General features: G+C 41.2%; 1 protein-coding gene across 1 annotated transcript in view; it reads left to right on the top strand.

Moving 5' to 3' along the window:
• The window catches only part of ADGRG4 (adhesion G protein-coupled receptor G4), a 95,070-nt gene extending 68,132 nt beyond the window's left edge, over window positions 1-26,938 (top strand). The window contains 10 exon segments of the mRNA XM_070603370.1: window positions 772-891; window positions 2,082-2,127; window positions 3,849-3,952; window positions 6,381-6,502; window positions 8,363-8,631; window positions 11,975-12,053; window positions 14,695-14,975; window positions 20,120-20,221; window positions 21,159-21,323; window positions 26,862-26,938. Of these exon segments, the coding sequence (XP_070459471.1) occupies window positions 772-891; window positions 2,082-2,127; window positions 3,849-3,952; window positions 6,381-6,502; window positions 8,363-8,631; window positions 11,975-12,053; window positions 14,695-14,975; window positions 20,120-20,221; window positions 21,159-21,323; window positions 26,862-26,938 (1,365 nt within the window).
• The last annotated feature ends 245 nt before the right edge of the window (window positions 26,939-27,183 follow it).

The raw sequence follows: 27,183 nt of genomic DNA on the forward strand, positions 1-27,183 counted from the left end.
GTTGTGAAATGTCAGGGTCCAGAGAGTTATCAAAGTAGGGAATAGTTTCACTTTGTTGCTAGCGCAGTCCTGAGTAGTAGGAGCAAAACCAATGCTTCTTGGGTAGATATCTGGATGCATGGGTGGATTAACGAACTGTTCTAGCTTGGCATAATCGAGACCTTATGTGAAGACAGGAGATGAGCTAAAGGACCTTTAAAAATTTCTTCTGGGGGCCGGCCCAGTGGCGCAGCGGTTAAGTTCCCACATTCTGCTTTGGCGGGCCCAGGGTTGACCGGTTCAGATCCTGGTGTGGACATGGCACCACTTGGCAAGCCATGCTGTGGCAGGCATCCCACATATAAAGTAGAGGAAGATTGGCAGCAGATGTTAGCTCAGGGCTAAACTTCCTCAAAGAAATAAAAAAATTAAAAATTTCTTCCTAGCTTGTGATTTTTTTTATTTTTAAAGATTTTATTTTTCCTTTTCCTCCCAAAGCACCCCCAGTACATAGTTGTGTATCTTCAGTTGTGGCATGTGGGACGCTGCCTCATCATGGCCTGACGAGTGGTGCCATGTCAGCACCCAGGATTCGAACCGGTGAAACCCTGGGCCGCCGAAGCAGAGCGCGCGAACTTAACCACTCGGCCACGGGGCCGGCCCCTTAGCTTGTGATTTTATTTTCCATATTTCAGTACCTAACGTGTAGCACTTCAAAATTCTAGATTATTAACACGCAAGAAATTAGAAATGTAGAACTTGAACCCTCTTTCTTACATGTTTCATCTACAGATTAAAAACGTCACTAAATCATTAACCACATATGTTGTGAGTGCCAGCCTTTCAGATACATCCATTCAAAACTTGCCTGACCCAGTGGTTATTACTCTGCAGCACATTGAAGGCAACCAGGTAACATATCCATTTGCATGTCAGAATAAAAAGGCCTCGGAACTCTTCCATGATTTTCCTGTTAAAAGTAATTGCCTAGTTAACAGATGTGATTCTAAGACTTAATGAAGATTGTCCCATTCTAGGTAGCAGAGGTTTGTTGTAATTGGGGCCTTCTAGAAATAATGCCTTAGCCTAAAGGGGTAACTGATGGTGGGTTTCTAGCACTGTGACAGATAGGCTGAGGAGTGATCGGGGGCAGGTGGATGTTTTAGCTGTTCCATCACACTAAATGATATTTAATTCCATTTATTTTTGAGTGAGGCAAACAATTTAATTCAAAATAATTGAAAATTTTTATCCTTTGAATTTCCATGAAGAACATTAAAATATGTATTAATTATCACCAAAGGATTAAAACTATAGTCATATGGCATAACATAAGGTATATATTACTAAATGATCAAATTTAGCTGTAGTATAAGAACGAACTACTATGCCATTCTTTGATGGTAATGTATGTCCAGTGTGACGTCTTAATAGCTTCCTTTATTCCCAATCTAAAAGACCATATGGTACAGCATCTTTTTCACAGATCTTATTCTAGAAGGGAAGAAGGAAGAATGGGAGAGGGAACTTAAAAAAAACAAACCAGATACCAAATGAAACATGACAAATGGCTAAGATCTCTCAATTCCCACTGGGGCCACAGCCCTCCCAGCATCCCCCAATGACCAATTTCTCATTGCCTCCAGTTCCCTGAAGATTGTGGGAGCTGGTGAGTTCTCAGGAATGCTCACCAGGCTTAATGAGGAGGCAGCCAACCTTCACTCTACAAGGCTTGATCTCAGCTGTGAGCCCCAAATTCCCAACTTCCACAAGGTGTACCTACCACACATCAGACGGGCGCCAGCCATCCACAGCCTCCTCTTGGGCCTTGCACCAGGAGGGTATGGCAAATTCCTGTTACCAAACATTTTAAAGGACATGTGCCAGATCACCATGCATTGATATGTTATTTTCTCACTTGTAAACCCAAGTTACTTGGGTTGAGTCTTAAAAACAACTCACAAATGGTCTGTGTGTATGTGTGTGTGTGTGTGTGTGTCTACTGTTTGAAAAACATTGAGAAAAAAACACGGGTATAGTTGTCATTGTGTGGTAACTATCACAAGGAAAGGTATTTCACCTCTGATTTTTCTTTTATCTAGAATTACGATCAAGTTCACTGTGCCTTTTGGGACTTTGGGAGTAACAGTAAGTTTTATTCCTAGCAAGCTTTGTCTTTGGCTCTCAACAAGACTTTGCCCCTGACCATTTTCCTATTCGGCAGTTGGATGGGAGGGAGTTATATTGAAGCTACTATCTTATCAGAGCCTACAGAGAACTCTGACTGACCAAAATCCAAATATGAGTCTTATATCTAATTAGGGAATGCGAGTTTAAACATTTCTTTTTGGTAAGAGACTTATTTGGGAGATCAGAAAAATCACACAACTCAGGGGTAGGCAAGGTTGGAAGAAAATTTGGAAGACCCTAGTGCAGAGCAGCCTTGAGCTGTTTGAAGAAAGTTGAGGAGTGAACATCCGGCTCTTGATCTGTGCTTTCCCATGGAGATTTGCAATGTCTACTATCTCCTTCCCTTTTTTCCCCTCATTTCTTCTAGACTGATTGTGTGACCGTGGATAGTCCATTTATTCTCTTAGGGCCCCAATCTTTTTATCTTTTCATTGAGGGCATAAGACTTCCTGGTTGGTCTCTCAGGGTCCTTCCTGCTTGGCTAGGTATGAGTCTTTAGGGACGAGAATGGAAAGGACTGGGGATCAGGGTTACTGAACAGATTCCTCTTAGGCTTGCCATCTCCACTGGAATCTCCAGGGATATCGCCAAATCTCAGAGAATTCCCACACAGAATCAATTTCCCCTGGCATGCCAGGAGCGGCTGTGTGACCAGTCCTTCCACCTGTAGAAGCTCTGCTTGGCAACTTTTCCCTTTTTAGTATCCTTGGAATTCTGGGAGAAAGAGACATTTTCTTCCCATTCAATTCCCTGGGATGTGGGAATACTGTTCCTTTCCTACAACAGAGATAGCACTGTCCTTTCCGGGTCCTCTCCAAGTCTCCTAGGATAAAATGATGAGCTTTGTCTCTCACAGCCTCAAGAAGTTGATCCGTGTGTTCATTAATGCCAGTTGCTGGGCTCCTCCCAGGTCACCCTTTGCTCCCACCCCTCTGTCCATGAATCCAGAACCTCTGGGATCTATGGAATTATCCTGGATGGACAAACTTTGAGCACACTTAGCTGCTTGCCCTAGGATAAGCACTCTGGTCTAGTGCTACCCTGGAGGTTCGACTCTACACCTGGTCTACTACTCGAGACCTGCAGGTTATGGAAGTCTGAGAGTTGATTCTAGAACCATGAATATGCTCAGGAGTGAGAAACGAGGCAGGTGTCCAGTAGACCAGAGGCTTTCCTTGGCCCTAAGGACCTCCAGAACATGATCTGGCTTGAGTGTAAAGCATTCGAGACCATTTGAATTCTGGGTTGAATTAGTTGTTTCAGATGTTTATTGCAATGCCACTGAGTTGGCTCAAGTGTCAGACTGTATTCCATAGCTCATGTCCTTCAAAAAGTTCAAGAAATACCTGTTTCCTATTTGTGCTACTTTCAAAAACAGTCCTTACTCTGTCACCACAGCATGGCGGCAGGACTGTTGTTCATGATAAGAGTCTGTCCTAATCTGTAGAAGTATGGTACAAGAACAGGAAAAGTAAGAGCCAAAGTTATGCCATTCACAAAGTTCCTAACAAGTCAATTTAGCCTATTAGACTTAATTTCCGTGTTCAATTATACCTCTATCTTGCTGTCTTAACAAACAATGCAAATTACAACACACGTTCAGAAGGTGCGTATAACAAAAAGTTAAATATTTCTGAGAAAAACAAAATTGCTTTGAAATTCCCTTCTGTCTCCTGCAGATGGGCGAGGTGGATGGAATTCATCAGGCTGTAAAGTAAAGGAAACAAACGTAAATCACACAATCTGCCAGTGTGACCACCTCACCCATTTTGGAGTGTTAATGGTAAGTTTTCCCTTAATCACTCCTTCATAGAATTTTGACAACTTTTATTAAATTACAGACCAGGAATATACGTGTGAACTAAGGAATGGAAAAATGGCATGTGGGTGGAAAAAGTCCCACTTTGTTCAACCAAAGTAGAGCAGATTGAAGCAAATATTTATTTTCCTCCTTATAAAATTAATGCCTGCTGCTCAAAATTCAAACATTATAGAAAAGGTCCCTATAATTCCCCTCCCAAGAAATTAACACCTTTAACACCTTCATGTATATTCTCTCAGATTCTTTTCCTATGTGTATATTAACATGTTTTTGTTTTATAAAAATGGGATCAAGTTATTTACACTGTTTTTACCACTTATTTTTCACCTGGCAATATATATTGGACACCTTTCAGGCAAATACATATCCATCTACTTAAATTTTTAAAACACCTTTGTAGTATTCCATTCTGACAATTTAACACAATGAATTTAACCAATCCACCCTAAGTAGGCATTTTAGTTGTTACTGTTTTTCTCCATTATGAGCAATGTTGTAATATACATTTTTATTCATTTATCTTCTAACACTGATGTAAGTATTTCTATAGGATAAATTGACAGAAGTTGAATTGCTGGGTTAAAGGGTATGGTCCTTATAATTTTTTTTTATTAAGGTTATAAAAGTTAACATCCTTGTGAAATTACAGTTGTACATTATTATTAGTCATGTTGTAGGTACACCACTTGACCCCTAGTGCCCTCCCCCCACCTCCCTTTCCCCTGGCAACCACCGATCAGTTCTCTTTGTCCATATGTTAACTACCACCTATGAGTGGAGTCATACAGAGTTCATCTTTCTCTGTCTGGCTTATTTCACTCAACATAATACTCTCAAGGTCTATCCACGTTGCTGTGAATGGGACAACTTTGTCCTTTTTTATGGCTGAGTAGTATTCCATTGTATATATGTACCACAAGGGTATGGTCCTTATAATTTTTAATTTTAATAGTTATTGTCAAGTTGCAGTGTGGGGAAGAGGTATTTTTTTTAACATTTGCAGTACTTAACCAAACAAGAGTTATCTCATTAATTCGCATATCCAGGCATAGAGCCTCAGAGTTCTCCTTAACTATAGTTTCCCTTGTTCCTGATGGTCCTCCCTAACATTGGGACTTGCTGAGTTTTCCTTTAAAACAGCTCTTAAATGTGTTCCTTCTTCTCTACCCGCCCCTGAGTACTTTCTTAGTTCTTTTAAGTTACTTTATTATATATTATCGTATGCTTTTATCTGAATGTGTCATGCATGAGTTGTTTCTCCTGCTAATGGTAAGCTCTGTGAAGGCTGAGAGTCTGTTCTATATTTCTATTCTTTTTTTTGTTTTTTTGTTTGTTTTTTTTTTACCAAATCTATTCAATAAATAAGAGATGCTCCTCTGATGCTCATTGAATTGTAAGAACTTTGTTTAGCTCCCTCCAAATTGGGTAGAACATTATAGTAGGAGTCAAAAGACCAGGGCTCACGTTCCAGCTCTGTCACTAACTACCTGTGTGACCTTGGTCAGGTTGTTTCACTTGTTTGGACCTTAGAGTTGTCTTCTAAAATGTGAAAGATTGGAGCAGACCAGGATTTCTTAACCTTGGCACTAGTGATATTCTGGGCCAAATAATTCTTTGTTTTGGGGGGCTGTCCTGTGCATTATAGGATGTTTAACAGTATCCCTGGCCTCTACCTGCCAGATGCCTGTAGCACCCTCCCCAGTTGTGACAACCAAAAATGTCTCCAGACATTGTCAAATATCCCTGGGGGAAGGGTAAAATCGCTCCCAGTAAGAACTACCAGGGTAGACCAGCGCTTCTTAACCTTTTATGAGTCACGAATTTCTATAAGCATCAGATGAAAGCTATGGACCTTCTTCCCAGAAAAATGTACACATATATTCAAATAATTTTGCATGCCCCTTTGGGTCTTTTATGGTCCTCAGGCTAAGAACTACTGGATTATGTGCTCCCTAAGGTCCATTTTGTCTTTTAATTTTATGAAAGTTATGTAAGGTCTAAGGAAAAGGAACATTTTTTTTTTTGATGTTCTGTGTAGTGTTTTGGGACGCTCAGTTCAGATAATGATTCACTTTGCATCTCAAATTCACATCTATTAGTTTGGTTATATTTTAAGTGTGGAACATGTTAATGACAATAAAACCAAGGACTAAATGTTCTTCCAGTGCTGTTGATGGCTCTTCAGGCCCTGTACACAGTGAGTCGCACCAGACACACTCAACAAACAATATACGGTCTTATCATATAGCCATCTGCATACTCTGGTTTTATAAGAGCAATAGCAGAGATGCTACACATCCTGGGAACCTCCCATTAATGGGCACTGGAAGCATTTTACCATAAACTTGCTCTGGTGAATGTATAAAATACAACACATTGCATTCCCTAGGATTTATCCAGGTCTGCAGTGGATGCAGTGAATGAACGGATATTAGTGCTTATAACATACATTGGATGTGGAATCTCCTCCATTTTCCTGGGAGTTGCGGTGGTGACGTACATAGCCTTTCAGTAAGTTGATAGAGTAAGTTTAATTTGGTTTGGTGGATGCTGCTGTCATTGGAACCTTGTTAACTTTGTACAAAGTTTCCTATTCATCACAATAGGAAGAAGTCAGATCCATTAGGTTATGAAGTGAACGGGTTTAAAAAAAAACAACAACAACCAAGTCTCCTCTTAAAAAAAAAAAAAAGATTGTGATTGGATTTTTAAAAAAGCAAGAGTGTTAGCATAGGAAAAGATCTCTCTAAGAGGATACAAAAACACTAACCATAAAAGAAAAAGTTGATAAATTGGGTCATTAAAATTACAAACTTCTTTCAACAACACTGTTAAGAAGTGAAAAGGCAGATCAAAGATTGGAAGAAGATATTCGCAATGCATATATCTGACAGAAGACTTGTATGCAAAATATATAAAAAAAACTCTTACAAATCAAAAAGCAAAAGACAGACAATACAAGTAAAAATAAGTAAAAGATTTGAACTGGCACCTCACAAAAGAGGATATCCATGCCTAGCCCTAAATCCTACCCATCTGGCTAATAAGTACATCACGGGGTTTTCAACATCATTACTCCTCAGAGATTAAAACCAGAATTATACTTTTACGCACCTACCAGAATGACTAAAATTAAAAATTCTGACAATAGCAAGTGTCAACAGGGATGTGGAACAACGGAAACTCTTACACACTGCTGGTGGGAATGCAAAAATGGCACAGACACTTTGGAAAATTCTTTGACAATACCCACTAAACACAAATATATATCTAGCTGTTGACCCAGAAATTTCACTATTTTAGAGAAATGAGTGCATATAGCCACTGAAAGCAATATACAAGAATATTCACAGCAGCTTCATTGATAATGGCCCCAAATTGGAAACAACTCCAATGTACATTAACAGTTGACTGGATGAATAAATTGTGGTATATTCATAAAATGAAATGCTTCACAGCAGTGAAAATGAATGAACTTCTATACAATGGAACATAATATCTAAATCTCATAGACACAGAGTTTAGCAAAGGAAGCAGAAAAAGAAGAGAACATACTGTATGCTTCCATTTATATGAAATTCCAAGTTCAGGCAAAACTAAATCTATGGGGATAGAATTTAGAATATTGGTTACTCTAGTGGGGGGTATTGAATGGGAGAAGGAATGAAGGAGCCTTCTGAGATGTTGAAAACATTCTATCGCTTGATCTGGGTGGAAGTTCCTCAGGTGTATTCATATGAAAAGATTCACTGAGTTACATTCTTAAGACTTGTGTACTTTACTATTTACCCTGATTTAAAAAAACCTACACACACAAAATTAAAATTGCAAAATTTAAATCAAGAATTATTTATTAGAAATGAAAAAGAAAAGGAAATATACATATTTAATTTGGAAAATACTGGGTCAGTTTCCACAAAGTACAATTGTGATCACTTAGTGATGCCAAATGTCTGAATCTTTGGAAACACCCAATACTTGAAATGGTTTTCATGGTCATCCTGCTCTTCGGTCACATGTAGATCCAGCCTTGTGTCTGCTGAAGGAGTGAAGACAGAATTGTACTATCCAGGAAACTCCTTCCTTCTCTCCAAAAGAGAAAAAGAAAAAGAAAAAAAAAAGGGGGATACTGCTTAATTGAGAGAGGCTATTATTACTCCTGTTAGTGAAGGTCACTATATTTAGGATACTTTGACTCAATTTGGAAAGAGGGTTGGGAACTCTAAAATTCAGTACTTGTAAGGTACCATGAGTAATTTAATTTTAATAGGCAGTTCTTTCATTCTTTCACTCGTTATGCAAATAAGATGTGGCAACGCTTCATTAAAAATAGAGACCCTACCTAACTAAACATCTTGCCTTTTCTTTTAGCAAACTTCGCAAAGATTATCCTTCCAAAATCCTGATCAACCTGTGCACAGCACTACTGATGCTAAACCTGGTATTTCTGGTCAATTCCTGGTCGTCATCATTTCAGAAGGAGGGACTTTGCATCACAGCCGCAGTCGTGCTTCATTACTGCCTGCTGGTTTCTTTGACTTGGATGGGCCTGGAGGCGCTCCACATGTATTTTGCTCTAGTCCAAGTCTTCAATGTATACATTCCCAATTATATCCTTAAATTTTGTCTAGTTGGTTGGGGTAAGTATATCTGCCATTGTCCTCGATGCCTGTGTTAAAACCTTAAAAGCCTGTGTGTGTCTTTCTAATTCTAGCTCTATTAGACAAATTATTTGGGACCAAATTCTGTTATTATCATAGGTAAGGAATTAAGAACTACCTCGCTGATGGTTGGGTGTGCATCCCTTTTTCTGCCTATGTTGCTTTATAAATTCAACTTTTAACCTTTATGGGGAGGGATTAGTTCACAAATATTTATAAACACCTGCTTGTGTACTCAGCTAAATGCTGGATCTATGGGAGTAAACCTGTCAGATTTTATCCTTCCCTTTGTAGAAGTTATAGTCACAACAAATACTTACTGATACAGCAGCCAACACTTAGGTAGCGCTTACATGTGCCAGACATCGTTCTAAGAGCTTTACATACTCATTTAATCTTCACAATGTCTCTATGGGAAAGGCTTCATCATTATTCTCATTTAATAGATGAGGACACTGAGGCACAGAGAGATTAGGTAATTTGCCAAAACTCACACAGCCTAGCAAGTGGTAGAACTGGGATTTGAACCAGGGAGTCTGTCTCCATAGTTTGGGCTTTCACTCGATGTGATCTAACCCCCTGATTTAAGGGACAGGGAAGGGACTTGCAATGTGTGACATCGTGCTCGCCCAGACACGCCCTGATTCTTACCACCCCTCATGACTGTCACTCTCACTGCTGCCCTATGGAAGGGGGCAGAAATGAGCCTCAGCAAGACTATTTCCTAATTTAAATGTCATTTCTTTGGTTTGCTTTCCTGTATTTCTAACTGACACAGCTCAGCTCCTCCCCCACCCTTTGCCTGTTCAAGACAGATTTTGAATTCACAAAATGCCTTGGCCACATAGGAGATGCACACTAGGTGGGATGCTTAGGATACATAGGAAGATAGATTTTATCTTCCATTGCCTTTGTGAAGACAATAGCTTCCCAATTAGCTACCCATCCTTTTAGTGAGTTCGTTAACATAGCACATGCTTTCATTGGGTACGCAGTCAGTGCTATTATCCACGCTAATATAGGGAGCAAAGACAGGCAAATGCTTAACAAAGCATAATCGCAAAAATTGTTTTTGCACACTTTGGAATCCATCAGAAACACAGAGCCAAAAGCAGTCAATACACTCCGCTTTATGCCTGGCAGCCCTCACCTCCAGTCAACTGGAAGATTGAAAAACGTTGTGGAAGAGTCTTCATGAATAATCCAGAAAGTAGATAACCCCCGTATGGCTGACTGTGGGGGGGCTGTAAATAGCACTCAATCCTGGCTTTCCTTCTCCCTCGTCATTATTCATTCTCGGCTTCCTTTTCAGACCCTTCCTCCTTCAATGTTGGTGTTCCCCAGAGCATGCTTCTTACCTCTTTGATCTTCTCATTCCACACACACTTCCTGGGGTACAAGGAGAGGCAGGAAAGGCTAAGGCTTGGTACTTGGAGGCAGGAAGAACTTGGGGGGTGTCAAGTACACACTCAAGCCAAGGCCAAGGGCTGATTGGCTCGACCAGTAAAGATACAACGAGCCACTTTCAGATTCAGTTGATTACTTCCATAGCGGCGAAAGGAAGAGTAGCTAAAGGTGCCAGCTCCCAAGTCCTTGTCCCACACACTATAAAGAACGACACCAAAACAAAAGGGAACAGATGGCTGCCACACGAGCTGTGGGATTCCCTGTTGCGGAGGAGCCAGTTCGAAACTGAAGCTATGTGGTTTTATATTCCACAGTTCTGTTCTGAGGGGGTAGGGTGCAAAGCACCACACCGCCTCAGAACCTGGGAGGCGATGAGAAACAGTGTCCTGACAGCCTCCCAGAGGAGAGGCAGGCGAGAAGGAGATAGCCTCAGAGCACCTCCTCACTGGCCTGCCGTCTTCTTGAATTCGTGGAAGATCACAAGGCGTTCTGCCCACATTCAAATCAGCTGCTGTTCAAGCCTTTGCCTACTCAGTCTACGTGGATACCTGCGAGGTCGCCAGGGAGCCACTGCAGAGCTGTCCCGCTACAGGGAGTTTCAGAGCATTTAAATAATGTACAGCATAGGGAATATAGTTAATAATATTGTAATAACTTTGTACAGTGACAGATGGCAACTAGACTCATCGTGGTGATCATTTCATAATGTATATGAATATTGAATCGCCATGATGTACACCTAAAACTAATGGGATAGTGGATGTCAATTATATTTCAATTAAAAAATTAAATCAATAAATATTAGACAAATGCAATCAACTGTAAGGAAAATAAATATTGGCATCTGTTTGTATTTGAAGTTCTATCTTCCTAATGCCAAAGCAACCTGTTGAAAAGGTTTTATTCCTTTATCTAAATCCCGGCCCAAGGCAATAGTGTTGTCCACATTCTTTTTGGTAAGCGCTAGGGATCTTTTTTGTTTTAATTATCAAAGTGTAAACACAGCTTAGAGACTGCCTCACAACTTCCATCCTAAATGTGAGGCCTCCGTCCACCCCTCCCCTCTGGCCTCCAACAGGTATATTCTTAAACATCTACATTATGCTAGGCACTGTGTTAGGTGTGATGCACACATTGGAAGGGACTGTCCAGTTTATCACAGAATAGGACACACATACTCGGCACTCTGGGGTTCGGAACAGCTTTGGATATATCTTACAAAATGCTTAAAATGTATGCGGGTGTAACGCTCTTAGTTTAGGAGCAATGCATTGTTAGAAACAAGGAAAACGTTTAAGTTTTGCAAATGTACATGAAATTGGATTTTTAAACCCTGTATCTATACTCATGTCACGTTTGACCACTTAGACCGAACTGATTGCTTTATTATAGTCTGGCTGAATTGACTGGTTGTTAACTGGTCGATCTAGTCAAAATGTCAAACTAGTAACGAGTGTGGAAACAGCTCCCCTGTCAGAAAGGCACTGAAGGTTGCTGATGATTGCCTGTGCCCTGCCTCCAAGGTGACCTAGACATAAAGACACTGGGAAGTGAGGGAAAGGGAGAAAAAGTGGCGGCCCATCATCTGAGAAGAAATGCTTGATGCGAACTTATATTCCGATGAACGAGATATTTCTGTTGCCAAGTTGATTTTTTGGCACTTGAGCTATTTTTAATAACCAGTGGGCGTTGTATTGGAGCCATCGGCATGCTGTCTAGTTTAGCAGATTGGGGAACTCCTAGAAATGTTTCACTTGGAAGAATTCACAAACATTCTGCAAACAATGGTATTTTGATGCCCGCACATCTGTGGTTCATTTAAACAGTGTTTTAATGTATCAGTGCCCACATTCATTGATCAGGATCTCTCCCCCGCTTCCTAATGGGATGCCTTTGGCTTGCTTCCTCACTCTAGGAATCCCAGCAATCATGGTGGCAGTTATAGTCAGTGTGAAAAGAGATCTGTATGGAACTCTGAGCTCAAAGACTCCATTGTAAGTACCAGCATCTCTGCTTCTCAGGTGGTGATGCTCTTGACCATCAGGGAACGGTGGGGTGTTCCAGGCCTAGGGCTTAGTCTTGACTCTGACTTTAGGGAGGACTCAGCCTCAGTCTTTCTGATCTAAACACAGTCATGTGCACACTCACATAATGGTTAGGTGCCTGGGCTCTTTATGCCCTTGGGCAAGTTACCTTACCTCTTACTTCCATTTCCTCCTCTGGAAAATGGGTATAATAATGTTTGCTCTCAGTGTTGTGCGTAAATTAAAATGACATCATATATATAAAGTGCTCATCATGTGGCCTGTTCCCTGGTAAGTGCTACATAACTGGCAGCTATTGTGATTATGATTAGAAAGCTCACAGAAGGTGGAAGGAGTTGGAGTGGCCACTATAAGGAAATACAGAGATGAGTTGGAAAACATTTTCTACCTTTCAACAACAAAGTTCTCCCCTGAAGACGACTCCACCACTTTCCTTTGCAAATTGGCTCAGCTTTGTTGTCCTAGACATTCTTTTCTTTCTTTCTTTTTCTTTTCTTTTTAACATATAAACCCATCTCTTCGGTTCTCTCATCCACAGCCACAAGAGACTAGCCATTCACTTTGCCCCACCTCTCTAGAACCTTCTTTTACAGGCCTGTAGGTAGTAACCATGTAGTCCTTTAGACTGCACAGTCTCATTTCACACTCTGATTCTTTTTTACATACCCATATCTATTCTCTTTATCATTGCCTCCCAAGCTATTTTTTGCTATAGATTTTCCCTCCCACCAGACTGGCGTGAAACGTAGGAGGTCTTGCCCCCGAGACTCCTCTGTCTTTCATATTGAGATGACAGTTTCCAGAAGGTCAAAATTATATTGCCCTTTCCAGCAGATGCCGTCTAATTATAATTCCTTGTTATCCTTTCTTTCTCTCCCTTTTCTCTTCCCTTCCTTCTCATCTCCTCCTTTGTCCTCCCTCCTTGCCTGTTTTGTGGCTTAAAGGATCCCTAGTGTCTGTCTAATGGTGGTTCTTCAAAGATCAAAAGCAAAAGAAAAAACAAGAACAAAACCAACTCCACTCGCCCTGAGTAGAGCCCTTTCATATGTGCGTTGGTTAGTAAGAGGTAGATTGCTCTAAGAGCTTTTTGAAAAATAATTATATTTTGAAGAAGTAATACATGCACATGGTACAAAATTCAAATGTACAAAAGGGTAGAGGATGAAAAGTAAGCCCCAGTCCCAACCCCAGCTACCCAGCTTCTCTCCCTTGATGCAACTCTTATTACCAGCAATCAAATTTGCATACATATTCTCTTGCACACTTTGTTACCTAAGGGGTAGAGATACACTTTTTGATACTTAACAATATGTTTAGGAGATGATTCTCTATCCAAACATATAGCTCTGCCACTTTTCAAGAGTTTTCTATATCCTTCTTTAAGGCTGAAGATGATATTCAAGGAACCCTAAGTATTAGTCTCTATTAGGGAAATTAAATGCTTTTTTCGCCCCCTCCCAGTACACACAAACTCACAAATACATGCAAGTATCCACACCAACATGAACAATGTGACCACAAGGGATTTTCTTGGTTCTGGAAAAGAGATCTCAGCTAAGTTGACACACGATTAAATTAATGAAGCTAGTCTATGTTCAAAAATCTGAGGTGATGCCTCCAGTAATTGGAAATGATGTTGGCTAAAATATTTGTTCATAGGAATCACTACACATTTCTTCTTTTTTTTTTTTTTTACTGGGAAAGATTCGCCTTGAGCTAACATCTGTTGCCAATCTTCCTCCCTTTTTTTCCCTGCCCAAAGCCCCAGTACATAGTTGTATATCCCAGTTGTAAGTCCTTCTAGTTCTTCTATGTGAACCACCCCCACAGCATGGCTACTGACAGACGAGTGGTGTGGTTTGACGTCCAGTAGCTTAGCCTGGGCCACTGAAGTAGAGCACACTGAACTTTAACAGCTAGGCCATCAGGGCTGGCTCACATATTTCTTCTTTAATAGAAACTGTGGAGCCATTAATCAATCCAGTGGCCAGTATTGCCTTTTGTAGTCCTAACCTGTAAATGTGGTGGGACGTTTAAAATATACATCATATTTTAAAGCAATGCAATGACAGCTGTGCTTTTTTGTTGCATTTTCATTAACTCTGATAATCTTATCATTGTTTGATACAGCGTTCAGAAAAGCCAGTCATTGCTTACTGTCCTTTTACTGTGATACTTATCATGAAAAGCGGAATTCATCCCTCAAATAAAAGCTCAGGTGTAAGACATGGGGGAGGAGAGCCACTTTGGGGGGAAATACATAATTTGTTCTTCTGTTGTTGAGGAAGACAGTAGCCTTCTAGGAAATTGGATTGAGAGGTTTCTGCACATATAGGGCAGAAATATCCTCTAGGATTTCTAATTAGGCACTGGAAAGAACCCTGGAGTGGGGCTCAGGAGATTAAGTTCCTAGTCCCAGCTCCGCCCCTAGTGAGTGTGAATGAACTGTGTCAAGTTGTTTCGTCTCTCTAGGTCTAGGTGTTCTCAGGTGAAATGAAACTGTGACTAGGTGATCTTCAGAGTCTTGCTGAAAAATAGGAGTTTATGTTTCTCTACCTCACAATGGTCTTCTCTTCTTTGTCTCTTGCAGTTGTTGGATTAAAGATGATTCTATCTTTTACATCTCAGTTGTGGCTTATTTTTGCTTCATCTTTCTCATGAATCTCTCCATGTTCTGCATTGTTTTTGCCAAACTGAATTCCATGAAAGCCCATAGCCAGAAGACTCGGCAGAAGATGATCCTGCATGATCTCAAAGGCACAACAAGCCTGACATTCTTACTTGGCCTCACCTGGGGGTTTGCCTTTTTTGCCTGGGGACCTGTGAGGATCTTTTTCTTGTATCTTTTTGCCATTTTTAACACTTTGCAAGGTAACTGCTGTTCTTTGCACTTTCTGTGGCTAGCTAGACCTCCACCAAAGCTTTTGCTGCCTTAGAAAATAATCTCACCTTTCAGGGTTTTGGAGGAGGAGAGGATACTCCAAGAGGCTTCTGCTGTCAATGAGTTGACAGGCAGCCGTTGGAAACATTAGCTAGATGCTAGGGCTTCATTAAATGAGCCCACTCTCTCTTACTCAGGGATGCAGAGAGAAGCCTAGATAGCTAACCCAACCCTAGTTAACTGGCAATGTCTATATCAAATGCTGCTTGACAATACTTCTTACAGTATTCATTACATCAACACATTCTGCTCATAGGTGTCCAGATTCACACTTATGTTGACATTTCGAAATGCACAATCCAGTTGAACATAGCAATTATTGGACAGTAGAAACATTAAACTTTTGACCACATAGACTCTGGCTGCATTAGATATCCTAATACTGTGGGAAAGAGCCAGGCTAGGAAATTACAGAGTCATCGAGGAACAAAGGTAAAGAGCAAAAAGCAGTGGACCAAGGCAAGGGGCCAAGGTTCTAGTCTTCGTTTTGCTGCAAATCAACCTTGAAAAAGTCACCACAACTTGTTGAGTTAGATGAGCCTAAGTGAATGGCTCTATAGCTCTTTAATCTCATTCCTGTTTTCTGGTGAAAGGAGCAAATGATGAGGAAATGATTAAATGGTAGGCCAAGATGACATGATAAGTAAAAGCAAGGGATCTGGTTAATATACCTGTGAGTAATTGTTGATGTTCATTTTTTTTTTCCTGAGGAAGATTTGCCCTGAACTAACATCTGTTGCCAATCTTCCTCTTTTCCTTTTGCTTGAGGAAGATTAGCTCTGAGCTAACATCTGTGCCCATCTTCCTCTAATTTATTTGTGGGATGCCTGCCTCAGCATGGCTTGACCAGCGGTGCGTAGGTCCATACCTGGGATCCGAACCAACGATCCCAAGGCCGCCAAACTTAACTGCTGCACCACCAGGCTGGCCCCCATTCCCCCATTCTTGAAATGGCACAATATACATTAGCATGGTCAAGGTCTGAGGAACTCTGCTGGGGGAGAAAAACCTTCAAAGATTCGTTTTAACCCAGCATTTAAAAACACTTCAGAACACTTTGTCATTGTGGTTATTAACCCTTGAGGAAGCTTGGGAAATATTAATTGGTGTGCAGTTATATGCCAGGCATTTGCAAGGTGCTGCAGAGAGATGGGGAAGCAATCTAGAATCAGGTGCAGTTTTTGCCCTCATGTCTTATTATTCAAGCAACCATCTCATTTTAGAGCAATGAAGTGTATCAACTGAAACTTTCTGTCCCACCAGATTCTGCCAACCTGATCTAGCCATATTCGGATTGCAATGCAAAAAGGCACAAAATGTGTTGTTCTTCCCCCGCATGCCTACTTTCTGCCTTCTGGGGGTGAGGATGACATTTTTAGGAGCTCTCCATGCCCCTCTCGCTTGGTTCGCTTTTTGAGGCTGGCAGCACTTGGTTGTCTCCTGCATTGCTGACTGAGGCCCTGGTAATAGTTCTATACTTTCCCTATTGACAGACCTACCTGGCCTACGCTAAGACACCCTGGTCTCTGTAGCATGCTTTAAGAACCAACCAGCCTTGGTGTAGAATGTGTAGAGAAGTGGATTAGGAGCCAGGTGCCCGTGCAGACATTTTCCTCAGCAATAACTCCAGGCCTCTCTTGGCTCACTAATTCTGAGGAGGAACACACTTACCCTATGAAAAGAGGGGTGAAAGGGAAAGCTGACAAAAAAAAAAAACAGGAAAGCAAAGCAGTTTAGAGCTTAAAGCGGGGAGAGGTGTTTTCAAAACAGCGAGCTCCATTCCTATGGTAGAAGGGACTGCTAGTACCTAAGCAGGAAGCCTACATTGGCAGAAGCAGAATCCCAAGGAGGACCTCCCAAGAACCGAAACCAGAGCCTTGTAGACCCAGCATCAACAGAGCCGAGCTGTCTGTCTGTCAGACATGCTTTATGTCAATCAATCACCAAGCATTTCTAGTTGCTAGTCCCACCTACAAGATAGACTGTGCCATCTTGCAGAGAGGGTGTTTTCAGAGCCCTGAGTTTCAAACTCAAGTTGCACACACAAACATACACACCCCAAATAGTCAAAACAAGAATGCAGTGAAACGAGTTAACAAATTAGCCATTTAAAAGACAGATGGCAAGTTTGCAATTCTGGTTGAAAGGGGCTGCCCTGTGGTCAGGTGTGAAAAAATTATGCCCATGATGAGCCATTTCTGAAGGAGGGACGCACAAATAAAAATGCAGGTGACAAAAACCTGACATCTTCCCGCATGCCTATGTTCTAGTGAGTAAGCAGATCAATCTGTTATTGGAAAGAAAAAAGAAGGCTGTCAGGCAGAGAGGGAGAGCTGGCAGGCAGCTCATTGGAATTCAGAGAATAACCTTTAAGCCTGAGAACGAACTAAACCCCATGCAGGAAATCAGAGCAGCCATAGGTGCTTGTCGCCACTGTTGCCCCTTGTTTGCGCTGAAGATGGAGAGGTTTTAGCTGCTCTGAGATGGGGGTTTGCTTTCATTCGGTGGCTGCAACAACTTCCAGGTGGCTGCTGCTCAGAAAAAGAGTGAACGCTGCCAGATTCATCACCAGTGTTGTTTGGTTACAAATGAAGATAAAGCCCTCAGGGGACATAGTGAAACATGTCATTCCGTTTAGCCTCCCGATTGCTGCCTCCCATCCAGAATTAGAGAGTCTCAGGGCTGGGACCTGGGAATGAAGAGCTTCCCAATCCAATTTCCCAGTGAGTGACAGAAGTCACATGCCTCTACCTCAAACTTCCCAGAGACACAGAGCTCACCATTTCATAAAGCAGAGCATTGAACTTCTCTTTATTGAAATGTATTTGACATACAACCTTGTGTAAATTTAAGGCGAACAACATGTTGATTAGATAAATTTACATATTGTACATGATTGCTATTGTAACTTCTACTCAGCCCTTAATCTTATCTGGGTCATCCTTTCCTGAGGGTAGCATAGTGCAGTGGTTAAGACCTTGGGCTCTGCATTCAGATTGCCTGAGTTCAGTCCTGAGGCTGCCAGATCAATGTTGGCTCTGTGACTCGGTCAAGTTTACTAGACTTGGACTCTGAGGCCTCTCATCTGTAAAAATGAGACTAACAGCACAATGCCTAGGACACAGTCATTGCTTAGTGAAGACTAGCTTGACTTTTCATTACACGGTTGCTCTGTGGCTTCCTCCCATTGCCCTGAGTTCCAACCTGACAACTACACAGAACAAGCCTAGCTTATCCTCTTCCTGACAGCCTTTCAGATCTGTGACTGTAGCTACCATCTCTCCTCACCCTATATTCCACACTCCAAGTTTTCTCTTATCCAAATTACAGCACCCCAGCTCTTTCAGCCTTTCCTCAAGTCCATCCCTATTCTTGTTTGCTCTCTTCCTGAATACTTCTACTTGTTATCATCTTCTTAAAACAAAGCCTCCCAAACTCAGTTTGGTGCTGGTAGGAGGAAGGGCTAAACCAGGGCAGAATGGCAGGAGATGCTTACTCTCCTCATGCAAGATTCTTTACTTCCACTAATTCCCTGGCTTAAATGAGCTTTGGGGGCATTTACTAGTGACTCGTGCTCACCTTGCAATGAGTTAAGACCACTCCAATCCATCACTAATCATTTACCTTCAGAACAACTGGCCAATGAGGAGGCAAGCTGAACCTTATATAGAGAACAAAGGTTTCCAAACTGCACTTGGACCAAAAGAAATATTTTGAGGCCCAAGAAGATATCACTAAGGTTGCAGAAAGCCATGAGAGTTTGTGTGTTAAGGGCTTTGGAGTTCAAGTCAACAAACATCTATTGAGCTGCTACACGGAATACTGGAGGCAAAGGGAGAAATGATATAAAGACGGAAGAGAAAGCTACCTCAGCCCTCAAAGATTTGACAGCTAGCTGGAGAGATGGGCAGTGCATGGAGAATAATACGGCTAAACATGGCAAACGTTATAAGAAACAAAGTGCTATGGGAGCTCAGGAGTGGGAAAGCTGAGTTTCAGTTTGAGGCATCTGGAAAGGCTTTGTGAATAAAGACTTTTAGCATGGACCATAAATAAAAGCCAGGCTGTTGACAATTTTACCTCCAAACTTTAGGAAATCCAATTGGCGTTCCAGGGCATTTGCAATAAGGATCATCATGAGTCCTACTTTCATCCCCCAAGAAGATATTTTAGACTTAGGGGATGAGAAATGGCCAAAATTGCTAGTGGATACCATCAGCACCCCTTCCTCACTTGCAGGACAAAAATCAGAGCTGGCAGTAGAAATTGAGGGCACCGAATTCATGATTTCCACACAGTGTAATTGTGCCAAAGAACATGTGTATTAGGTATTTATTGCTGTGTTATTACTCCCAAATTTTAGCAGCTTAAAACAACAAACACTTATTATCTTACATGGTTTCGGAGGGTCAGGAATTCAGGCGCAGCTTAGCTGAGTGGTTCTGGCTCGGGGTCTCTTACGGAGTTGCAGTCAAGCTGTCAGCCGGGCTGCAGTCATCTGGAGACTTGACTGATGCTTGAGGACCTGCTTCCGGGAAGGCTCACTCACTCGGCCGTGGACTGGAAGCTTCAGTTCCTCACCATGTGGTCCTCTCTACAGGGCTGTCAGAGTGTCTTTAAGACATAACACTTGGCTTCCTTCAGAGTAAGTGATAATAGGGAGAGAGAGAAAGCCACAATGTCTGTTATAAACTAATCTTGGAAGTGACTACACCATCATTTCTGCCATATTCTGTTGGTACAATGTGGGAGGAGACTCCATAAGGATGTGAATGCCAAGATGTGGGGATCGTTGAGAACCGTCTCAGAGGCTAGCTCCCATTGCAGGCCTCATCTCTCAAGCTCCAGGATGGACAGCAGCCCAGGGGGGATACTGTGGTTAACATGAAGTCTTGAGACCTTTTTGCCATCACTGACTTTGGGAGGGAGGCTGGAAAGATAAGCGCAGAAAGTCAGTAATGACCCTGGGGTTCCTTAGAAGAGGTATTAATGATGACAACAGCAGGCCTGAGTGTGAGCATTGGTGACAGAATGAAAGAAGCTGAAAAAGACTGACCTTCTTTTCCTGGCTTAGGATTCCTCATTTTTGTATTCCACTGTGCAATGAAGGAGAGTGTCCGGGAGCAGTGGCAGATACACCTCTGTTGCAGGTGGTTTCGACTGAGTGACTCTTCTGGTAAGATGTCAGTTTGGGTAAGGTTTTGAATTCTACAGGTTTCACAAAACTCATCAGATTAACTTGTCTCCTGATTTGAGTTCATACAGCATCAACATCAAAATGGAAGCTGTTTTCATGTCATGAAAATGATTTGTACTTTTGAGCCGAGATGAATGAAGTCAGGTGAAAGATGTGATTTGGGCCATATTTTAACTTAATAAAGCTTCTCTTTTGGCCCAAATTCCTTGGATTGCTTGCCCTTGCTGTCTACTGAGTCTCAATTCAATTAAAGAACATTGATTGAGTGCCTACTGTGTTCTACGCACTGAGTCACAGGGTCTTTCTGGCCCGTAGCCAACAGTGGGTTGAGTGGCTGTGGGAAGCAAGGAGTGATGGTGGAGATGGAGAGAACTTGCAGCATCCCTAGGATGCCCAGCTAGTGGGCTTCCCACACGGACTGAGGACCTTTCCTGCACAGTGGGAAATGTAGAGGACTCTGACGTTGCCTCTGAGGATGTCTCCAGTCCAGGCAAATTGATTTTCTATGTATCAAAAGGCTCCTCCATCCAATTCAGGCAGCTTCACTCAGTCTCAATGCAAAGCTCAGTCTGTTTCCTTTAGAGAAGGCAATGCTTGAACTCAAAGATTCTATAAGTAGCACAGAGATCCTGCTCCTTTATGTTGGGCATGTCAGTAACCTGCTGGCCCCTGTGCCAGGCTCTAGGGGAAGCAGGCATCCTTGGTAAGTGAATTGACTTTGCCTGTAGCATACATTACAGTTCATACTTACTTCTTACAACTTCATAGAAAAGCTGACTCCTTGAGGTACCCAGAATGAACACTCTGTACATCGGGCTTTATACTTTTTAACAAAATTCTTAAGGTATAATTTACCCATTTGAAGTGTAGAATTTAGTGAGGTTTATGTTTTTAACTATTTTTTGTGTCTTTTCAGATGCCAGCAGGTATGGGCTAAATATTGGGTATAAAAAGGAAAGACTGAAGAAAACCTTCAAGCAAAAATTGTTGACACCATCCCTCAAGTCAACTGCAACTAGCTCCACTTTCAAGTCTTTAGGCTCCGCACAAGGCACTCCTTCACAAATGAGCTTCCCAAATGGTGAGAGAAAATGCTATATCGCCTGCACTGATGTCTCAGAGATATTGAATGAATGTGAAGCTACATAAATGGTCTTGGGAAATATTGCCTCCTCAGAAGGAAATGCACATGTGCATGTATATACCTGGGTTCATTCTTGGCTGAGAAAGTGTGTATAGAAGCACCTAGTGAACTTAGTCTGTATAAATCTGGTAGGCTATTAGAATAACGGAGGAGAGAAGAGACTGAAGATCCAAAAAAATCCATGGATAATTAAAACAATTGTCACAGACTGTTAAAAACAGAAGGTGAAAATGAAAATACAAAAAGCCAAAATCTATGGGATACAGCAAAATCAGTTCTAAGAGGGAAGTTTATAGCAATACAGGCCTACCTCAACAAACAAGAAAAATCTCAAGTAGACAATCTAACAGTGCACCTAAAGGAAATGGAGAAAGAAGAAAAAACAAAGCCCAAAAGATTAGAAGGCAGGAAACAATACAAATCAGAGCAGAAATAAATGAAATAGAGACTTAAAAAACAATAGAAAAATCAATGAAACCAAGAGCTGCTCTTCTTTGAAAAGACAAACAAAGTTGACAAAACTTTAACTAGACTCACCAACAAAAAAAGAGAGAAGGCTCAAATAAATAAAATCAGAAATGAAAGAGGAGAAATTACAACAGACACCTCAAAAATACAAAAGATTATGAGAATACTATCAAAAGCTATATGCCAACAAATTGGATAATCTAGAAGAAATGGATAAATTCTTAGGATCATACAGCCTTCCAAAAATGAATCAATAAGAAATAGAGAATTTGAATATACTGATCACCAGTAAGGAGATCGAAACAGCAATCATAAACCTCCAAAAAAATAAAAGTCCAGGACCAGATGGCTTCCCTGGTGAATTCTACCAAACATTCAAAGAAGACTTAATACCTATCCTTCTCAAACTCTTCCAAAAAATTGAAGAGGAGGTGAAGCTCCCTAACTCATTCTACGAAGCCAACATTACCCTGATACCAAAACCAGACAGGGACAACACAAAAAAAGAAAATTACAGGCCAATATCACTGATGAACATTGGTGCAAAAGTCCTCAACAAAATACTAGCAAATCGAATACAACAAATACATCAAAAAGATCATACGTCACAATCAAGTGGGATTTATTCCAGGGATTCAGGGATGGTTCAACATCCGCAAATCAATCAACATAATACACCACATTAACAAAATGAAGAATAAAAATCACATGATCATCTCAATAGATGCAGAGAAAGAATTTGACAAGATATAGCATCCACTTATGATAAAACCTCTGAATAAAATGGGTATACAAGGAAAGTACCGCAACATAATAAAGACCACATACGACAAACCCACAGCTAATATCATTCTCAATGGAGAAAAACTGAAGGCTATCCCTCTAAGCACAGGAACCAGACAAGGATGCGCACTGTCACCACTCTTATTTAACATAGTATTGGAAGTCCTAGCCAGAGCAATCAGGCAAGAAAAAGAAATAAAAGGGATCCACACTGGAAATGAAGACGTGAAACAGTCACCATTTGCAAATGACATGATTTTATATAGAGAAAACTCTAAAGAATCCACTAAAAAACTTTCAGAAAAATAAATGAATATGGTCTATACACTAACAGCAAAGTAGCAGAAAGAGAAATTAAGAATACAATCCCATTCATGATTGCAACAAAAAGACTAAAATACCTAGGAATAAACTTAACCAAAGAAGTGAAACATCTGTATACTGAAAACTACAAAACATTATTGAAAGAAATTGAAGACACAAAGAAATGAAAAGATATTCTGTGCTCTTGGATTGGAGGAATTAACATAGTTAAAATGTCCATACTTCCTAAAGCAATCTATAGTTTCAATGCAATCCCTATCAAAGTTCCAACAACATTTTTTCACAGAAATAGAACAAAGAATCCTAAAATTTATAGGGAACAAGAAAAACCCTCAAATAGCCAAAGGAATCCCGAGAAAAAAGAACGAAGCTGGAGGTATCACACTCCCTGATTTCAAAATATGCTACAGAGCTATAGTGACCAAAACAGCATGGGACTGGCACAAAAATAGACACACAGATCAGTGGAACAGAATTGAGAGCCAGAAATAAACCCACACATCTATGGACAGCTAATTTTCAACAAGGGAGCCAAGAACATACAATGGAAAAAGGAAAGTCTCTTCAATAAACAGTGTTGGGAAAACTGGACAGCCACATGCAAAAGAATGAAAGTAGACCATTATCTTACACCATACACAAAAATAAACTCAAAATGGATTAAAGATTCGAACGTAAGACCTAGAACCATTAAACTTCTAGGAGAAAACATAGGCAGTACACTCTTTGACATCATCTTAGCAGCATATTTTTAAGTACCATGTCTGAACGGCCAAGGGAAACAATAGAAAAAATAAACAAATGAGACTACGTCAAACTAAAAAGCTTCTGCACAGCAAAGGAAACCATCAACAAAACGAAAAGAGAACCTGACAATTGGGAGAAGATATTTGCAAACCATATATCAGATAAGGGGGTAATATCCAAATATACAAAGAACTCATACATCTCAACAACAAAAAAAGTAACAACCCAATTAAAAAATGGGCAAGAGATCTGAACAGACATTTCTCCAAAGAAGATATACAGATGGCCAACAGGCACATAAAAAGATGTTCAACATCATTAACTATCAGGGAAATGCAAACATAAACGACAATGAGATATCAGCTCACTCCCGTCAGCATGGCTATAATTAACAAGACAGGAAACAATAATTGTTGGAGAGGATGTGGAGAGAAGGGAACCCTTATACACTGCTGGTGGGAGTACAAACTGGTGCAGCCACTATGGAAAACAGTTTGGAGATTCCTCAAAAAATTACAAATAGATCTACCATGTGATCCAGCTATTCCACTGCTGGGTATTTATCCAAAGAATGTGAAAACACGAATGCATAAAGATGCATACACTCCTATGTTCATCGTAGCATTATTCACAATATCCAGGACTTAGAAACAACCCAGGTGTCCGTCAAGGGACGAATGGATAAAGAAGATGCAGTATACATATGCACAATGGAATACTACTTAGCCATAAGAAACGATGAAATCCGGCCATTTGTTTCAACATGGATGGACCTTGAGGGTATTATACTAAGTGAAATAAGTCAGAGGGAGAAAGTCAAATACTATATGATCTCACTCATAAGTAGAAGATTAAAACAACGATCAAGAAACACATAGAAACAGAGATTGGATTGGTGGTTACCAGAGGGGAAGTGGGGAGGGAGGTGGGCAAAAGGGGTGATTAGGCACATGTGTGTGGTGATGGATTGTAACTAGTCTTTGGGTGGTCAACATGATGTAACCTACACGGAAATCAAAATATAACGATGTACACCTGAAATTTATATTATGTTATAAACCAATGTTACACTAATAAAAAAAAAGAAAAAAAAGCAGAAGGAACTTTAGGCATTGTCTAGTACAATCCCCTCATTTTACAGATGAGGAACCTTAAGCAGGAAAAGGAAAACACCTTACGGACAGTCACTCAGCCCATCAGCAGCAGAACTGGGGCCAGAACTCAGGTCTCCTGGCTCTCAGGTTAGTGCTCATCACACCCCACCAAAAATACCCACCGAGCTGCACACCACTCTTAGATGCTCACCTTCTTCCATAGGAAGCCCACTTTCTAGGTACAGAGACAGATGTTGAGGTGGAGGTGGTGTTGGGAGGAAAAATGCAGGTTAAGGATTGGTCTAAAGGTCAAAAGTAAAGCAAAAGGCAAAATGAGCAAGAACTTAAGAACTCAAGTTGATGTTGTGATGATTCTGTGTTCTGTACTTCCATCTAAATGGTGGTGCGGTGGCCTTTGGTTTCCTTTCTTAAAGACCAAAGTAGACTCCGGCTCACACACAGAGAACACCTTTGGTGGCCTGGCTGTAGTCCTTCTCCCACCTTCTCAGAGCTGGTGGTAGAACTGCCTTATCCACTTGTAGTTTTCATTATGTTGGCTCCACACAACAGTTCTGTTTCCAAGGGTTGCAGCCAATCCAGAAGCAGCGTGGTAGGTAAAAAAAAAGCACCAAACTTGGAGTCCAAAGGCTTTGGCTTGAGTCCCAGCTCTGTCACTAACTCTGTGACCTTGGCACATCACTTCCCTACCTGGAGCTACATTTTCTCTACCCTCAACATGAGGGGGCTAGGATGGACAATCTCCAAAGTGCCTACCAGCTTCAGGACTGTTTGAGGCAACACTTTTTTCCAGTTAGGCTGGTTGACTAGTGTATAGAGTCTCAGTCTCCATTTCTGCATGGGAAAGTTGGCGCATATGGAGAAAGTCTTTTGCTGGCCAAAGCATCCCTCAGACTCTGGCCAGCTAACTTGTGGATAGGTTCTGATGCTCATATGGAGGCACGGGGGAACCATGGCAGATAGAGGGCTTGAGTTATGGAAGCTCCTTAGCAGATAATAGTTGGGGCTGATTGGGAAATATTTTTCAAGAGGGTTAGTTAGTATTGGCTTCCCTGCTGTCCCCAGGGGATATTGTTTCAGTGGCAAGTCATCTACAGCCCAAATGTACATATTTTTCTTTGGAAGAGCAGTAGCAAATACCATGTACAGGATTTTGGATGTTGCTGTACCGAGCCATAGACCTGGAGAGCCCAGGGGCCTGCAGCCAGCATCAAAATGCTCATCAGTTGTGACAGTAACGCAGCCAGTAGGGCAAGTAGTCCAGCATCTTGGGCCACAGATTCTAAAACTGCAATCTGGATGCTGCCATCAGACTTGTGGCAGCCAGAAGCTCGATTCCATTAGCACAGAATGAAAAATTACACCCTCTATACCACTGGGTACCCTCAGTCTTGAGAAACAGCTAAACCTTCAGAACAAGAATATCAAACTCATATGGGATATAGCTATGTGTGTTACCATTTTATATCGTCTCTTCGTGAAGGACTCCATGGTTTGTCCATGAATGTCTCCCCCTAGGCTAAGGTTACTGTGAATAACATAGCCTGTTATTCACAACGCAGGAAGAACACACGCACCTGTAATTGCCTAAACAGTGCCGTCAGGATGAATTAATCCATCCCAGATTCATATTAAACTACCCAAGGAAAGCACCATAACTTTCACTTCCTTTCTAATTCCTCTATTCATTCCTTCATTTGATAAAAACTTCTGGGGCCGGCTCCGTGGCTGAGTGGTTAAGTTTGCGCGCTCCGCTGCGGCGGCCCAGGGTTCGGATCCTGAGCGCGGACATGGCACCACTCGCCAGGTCACGTTGAGGTGGCGTCCCACATCCCACAACTAGAAGGAGCTGCAACTAAGATATACAACTGTGTACAGGGGTCTTTGGGGAGATAAAGCAGGAAAAAAAAAAAAAGATTGGCAACAGTTGTTAGCCCAGGTGCCAATCTTAAAAAAAAAAAAAAAAAAACTTCTTATGCTCCTACTATGTGCAAAGTCCCCAATGCCATGGCTGAAAATGTTCTTTTTTTCTTTAATGCAGATCATTTTGATGACGATCCCTACTGTTTCTCTCCCTTGAGTTGTGAAATTGTGCCTACTTGTGTGAGAAGAATATAACCTGATGAATTAAAAATGAATTCCATTCACAAACAAAGATTTCTTCAATAATTCCCAGCAGAGAGACCCACCTCCCTTCACCCCGAGATTGGGAAAAATGTTGAATTTGAGACACCATCTGCTCCAACTTCATATTCTAAATATTATTTTGGAAGGGGCAGAATGAGATAGCATTTAGTGAATATTAAAATCAGAATAATTCTCCTATTCATTGTTATAGTTTCTCATTTTAGATAAGATTTGAG

Source organism: Equus przewalskii, chromosome X (genome assembly GCF_037783145.1).
Source record: "Equus przewalskii isolate Varuska chromosome X, EquPr2, whole genome shotgun sequence".
Classification (NCBI taxonomy): domain Eukaryota; kingdom Metazoa; phylum Chordata; class Mammalia; order Perissodactyla; family Equidae; genus Equus; species Equus przewalskii.